The sequence below is a fragment of the Myotis davidii genome, unplaced genomic scaffold (genome assembly GCF_000327345.1).
Source record: "Myotis davidii unplaced genomic scaffold, ASM32734v1 scaffold980, whole genome shotgun sequence".
In the NCBI taxonomy this organism is placed as follows: domain Eukaryota; kingdom Metazoa; phylum Chordata; class Mammalia; order Chiroptera; family Vespertilionidae; genus Myotis; species Myotis davidii.
Window position 1 is genome coordinate 617,615 of NW_006292236.1, and position 5,023 is coordinate 622,637.

General features: G+C 34.7%; 1 protein-coding gene across 1 annotated transcript in view; it reads left to right on the top strand.

The window, feature by feature from the left end:
• The window catches only part of TRDMT1 (tRNA aspartic acid methyltransferase 1), a 37,062-nt gene extending 34,074 nt beyond the window's left edge, over positions 1–2,988 (top strand). The window contains exon 11 of the mRNA XM_015565286.1: positions 2,495–2,988. Within this exon, the coding sequence (XP_015420772.1) occupies positions 2,495–2,595 (101 nt within the window). The 3' untranslated portion in view covers positions 2,596–2,988. The remainder of the gene's footprint in view (positions 1–2,494) is intronic.
• The last annotated feature ends 2,035 nt before the right edge of the window (positions 2,989–5,023 follow it).

Consider the following 5,023-nt stretch of genomic DNA (forward strand, 5'->3'; position numbering starts at 1 on the left):
GCCCAATATCTAGGTGGCTGCCCCATAGCCCCTGGTTGGGCTCAGAGCAAGGCCGATTAGGGAATTGGGGCGCCACCCCCTGTCATGCACAGAGCAGGGCTGATCAGGGGGTTGGGGCACTGCTCCCTGTCACACACAGAGCCGCAGGGTGATCAGGGGGTTTGGGCGCTGCCCCCTGTCACGCTGCTTCAGGGGCCAGGAGGCCTCCCGGCTCCGCTGATTCCAGTGCTGGGAGGCCTTACGGCTCCGCCTGACATCGGAGTGCTGGGAGGCTCTGCTGATCCCAGTGCTGGGAGGCATATTACCCTTTTACTATATAGGATAGAGCAGGGGTGGGCAAACTTTTTGACTCGAGGGCCACAATGGGTTCTTAAACTGGACCGGAGGGCCGGAACAAAAGCATGGATGGAGTGTTTGTGTGAACTAATATAAATTCAAAGTAAACATCATTACATAAAAGGGTATGGTCTTTTTTTTTTTTAGTTTTATTCATTTCAAACGGGCCGGATCCGGCCCGTGGGCCGTAGTTTGCCCTCAGCTGGTCTAACCACTGCACAACCAGCCAGAGCTGGCTTTTTGTTTTGTTGATGATTTTTTTTTTTCTGTGTAGAAGCTTTTTAGTTTTAGTCTTACTTGTTTATTTTTGCCTTTGCTTTTGGAGTTATATACAAAAATATCATCTACAAGACCTTACCACCTATGTTTTCTTCTAGGAGTTTGATGGTTTCAAGTCTATGTTCAAGATTAAAGACTTAATTTTGAGTTAATTTTTGTGTACAATGTAAGATTGTCTATTTTCATTCTTTTGTATGTGACTATCCAAATTTTCCAACACTGGTAATTGAAGAAACTATCCTTTCCCCATTTTATATCCTTGCCTCCTTTGTCGTAAATTAATTGGCCATATATCCATGGGTTTATTTCTGGGTGCTCTATTCTGTTCCATTGATCAATAACTCTGTTTTTATACCAGTACCATACTGTTTTGATTACTTTATGTTTCTAATATAGTTTGAAATAAGAGAGTGTGATGCTTCCAGCTTTGTTCTTCTTTCTCAAAATTGTTTTTGCTATTTGGGTCTTTTGTGATTCCAAATAAATTTTAGAACTGTATGTTCTATTTCTGTGAAAATAGTCATGGGGATTATATTAGGTATTGCATTGAATCTGTAGATTGCTTTAATTAATATGGACATTTTAATAATATTAGTTCTTCTAATCCATGGGTACATGATATCTTTATGTTTATTTCTGTCTTCTTCAATTTCTTTCATCAGTGTGTCATAGTTTTTAGCATACAGCTCTTTCACCTCCTTGGTTGAATTTCTTCCTAAGCATTATATTCTTTTTGATGCAGTTACTAGTATAAATTGGGTTGTTTTCTTAATTTCTCCTTCTGATAGTTCATTATTAGTGTATAGCAACACAACAGATTTTTGTAATTTAATTTTGTATCTGCAACTTTACTGAATGTGTTTATTCTAACCGTTTTTGGTTGAGTAGTTAGGGTTTTTGTATACAATGTCACATCATTACAAATAGTGATTGTGTTACTTCTTCCTTTCCAATTTGGATGCCTTTTATTTCTTTTTCTTGTATAACAGTTCTGACGAGAACTTCCAATACTATGTAGACTGAAAGTGGTGAGAATGGACATTCTTGTCTTGTTCTTGATCTTAGAAGAAAATTTTCAGCTTTTCACCATTTAGTATAATGTTAGCTATGGGTTGGCTTTCTTTTTCAGATGATTAAAATGTTCTGGAATTGCCATGGCCAGTGTTTTCAGTGGTTAGAGCATCTGCCCATGCATGGAAAGGTCAAGGGTTCATTTCCAGTCAAGGGCATGCACCTAGGTTGCAGGTTCAACCCCCAGCCCTGGCTGAGGCTCAGGTGGGAGGCAACTAATCTATGTGTCTCTCTCACATCAATGTTTTTCTCTACCCCCAACCATATCTTTCTCTCGCTCCCCCTCCCTGCTTTCCACTCTTCCTAAAAATATCCTCAGGTGAAGGTTAACAACAACAAAATGCTCTAGAATTATAATGGAGATGTATGCAAAACTTGTGACTATACTAAAAACCACTGAATTGTACATTTTAAAAGGGTGACTTTTATAGAATGTGAATTGTATCTTCAAAAACCTATTATTAAATAAAACACTGTGAAACAATGGTAGCCACTGATTTTTCTAAAGTACACTAATATACAAATATCTAGGAGTACTGTGGATGTTATATGTATATGTGTGTATGCACAGTGCATAGTATGTTATGTAATGTGATACGACAATGTCACATTGTGTACACAAGGTACTCTTACATACTGTTTTTAGCTCTAAATCTCTAAATTCTCATTTGTTAATTGAACTTTGTAGAGACCTTAGGGACTTATTTATGTAAATGACCACTGTGCTTTTACTGAAGTATATATCCTTTTATCTCTGAAGTTATTATTACAAATTATTGTATTACAAATTGTTCTCTCTCATTTCTAGGATTTCCTGAGAATATAACAGTGAAACAGCGTTATCGACTACTTGGAAATAGTCTCAACGTACATGTAGTAGCTAAACTAATCAAAGTACTATACGGATAATCTTAAATGACTTTGAAAGATGGTTACAGTATTCCTTCATATCCAGATGGTAATTCTGAAATTCTAGTTTAATTAATTTTGATGAAATTCAACTACATTACCTTACTTTCTCATAACAAATTTGAATGTATCATAAAAATGCCAATTTGTTTCCTTACATTTATATTATGTCTTTTGTAAAGTGAAATTATTGTTATTCTTTAGGTGAATATATTTTCATATGAAGTCATTAAATATATGTCTAATATTCTTTTTTATAATATGGTATTAAATAACTTTAGGAACATTAGAATTTAAATGTTTTCATCAATATTTTATACAGAGACATAATAGGCATATTGTAATGAACCTGAGAAATTGTATTTTTTTGTGTTAAAGAAGTTGTTTTATGAATCTTGTCATTTACTTTTTTGTTAGATTATTATTTTTAATTCTAAAATAATGATTCTAATTCTAGCCTGTTTCAAATATTGAATATTTTACTTAATTTCAATTCCTTAAACATTTCTTTGTTTTACTTAAATGCTTATAATATTTTAAATCAAATTATCATCATTCATTTTATACAACAGTCTGAAGAAAGTGTCAGAAAAAATAATCCTAAATTCTTGATTACCTTTTTATCAGGAAGCCACAGAATATGGAGGTGCACATTACCTTTAATCCTGTCTCCATCTGAAAGGTTAAACTCCTTCCTTCTTCATTTGTGCATATTTCCCTTCAGTTTGCTGTTAGCAGAACTTGCTTTTGTCTTTGTTCTCAGCTTCTTGTTGTAAGTTGATTTTGTCATCACATTCTAAGGAATGTAGTGTGACATTAAGATTTTAGTTGAGTGTTGATCTATGAACCAGGAGGTCATGGTTTGATTCCCTATCAGGGCACATGCCCAGGTTGTCGGCTCAGTCTCCAGTGTGGGGTGTGCAGGAGGCAACCAGTCAATGATCCTCTCTCATCATTTATGTTTTTCTCTTCTTCTCCTTTCCTCTCTGAAATAAATAAGAATATATTTTTAAAAAACAATTTTAGGGAGGAAACTCTGCCTTTGACCCCATTCCTTATAACTATTCTGTGAATTAACTTTAATAACTTTTAATGTTCTCTGTTTCTACCTTTGCAGTAGACTTCTTGGAATTAAAGTTTCTAACCAGTCTAAGTCTTGCATCAGAAATCCTGTGGTTTTTATTTCAGTGGTAAAATCAAGTGAAAAATGGATGAAAAATTGAAAAGAAATATGAACAGAAATTTTATAAAATTTTAATTTATATTATTATCCTTAAAAAAAACACACAATAGTTTGATGTGGAGAAATTAGAACCCTGTATGCTGCTGGTGAGAATGTAAAATGGTACAGCCACTGTAGAAAATAGATGATGATTTCTTAAAAATATATAAACAGAATTATCATATGATCTAGCAATTCCACTTCTGAGTATTACCCAAAAAGATTCAAAGTGGGGACTTTGTCTGATATTTGTACACCGATGTTCAGAGCAGCATTATTCACAATAGCTAAAAAGTGGAAACAATCAAAGTGCCCATCAGCAAATGAATGGAGAAACAAAATATGGTGTATACCTACAACGGAATATTATTCAGACCTAAAAAGGAAATTCTGATACAACATGGATGAACCCTGAAGACATTATGCTCAGTGAAATAAACCAGACACAAAAGGGGACATTTTGTATGATTCCACTTACATGAAGTGTGTGCAAGAATCCAGTTCTTAGTGACAGAAAGTAGGCTAGATGTCGCCAGGGCTTGGCACTTCTGGAAGGGGAGTGGTGTTCCAAGGCTGCAGAGTTTCGTTTGCTGTGGAGAAAGCTCTGGAGATGGGCAATGGTGATAGTTGCACAACAATATGAATGTAATTAATGCCACTGAACTGTATACTTAAAAATCATTAAAATGGCAAATGTCATGTCATGGATTACATTTTACCACAAAAAACCCAACAGTCATTTCCCCTCACCATTTTTTTTTTTTTTTTTTCAGAAGAGCAGTCAATTATTACATCCATTTCAGATAAGCTGCTCAGGGTACATAATGGTTGACCTGGCAACATCTTTTTCAATAAAATTAGGTTTACATGTGAGATCACAAAACATAGAGTTTATATTTGTATTATAATCATAATCTGCATGTCTTTTCCATATGAAAAACTTTAAACCTACTCTGGCTCACCCCTGCATATACCAGTATTGCTATCTACATTTTATATATGTGTTTAAAGACATACCTTACTATAAGTTTCATAAATGTTAGTATACAACAATTTGAAATTACTTTGGCACAATTTTACTAGGTTCTCTTCACTTTTTTTTTTTACCAATAATAAAGTTCAGAGTGTTTCTGTGATTATGCTATAATAGTAGGGTTCTATGCTCCACTGAGTAATGTTACACAAATTAAGTGTTGGGTTACAGTG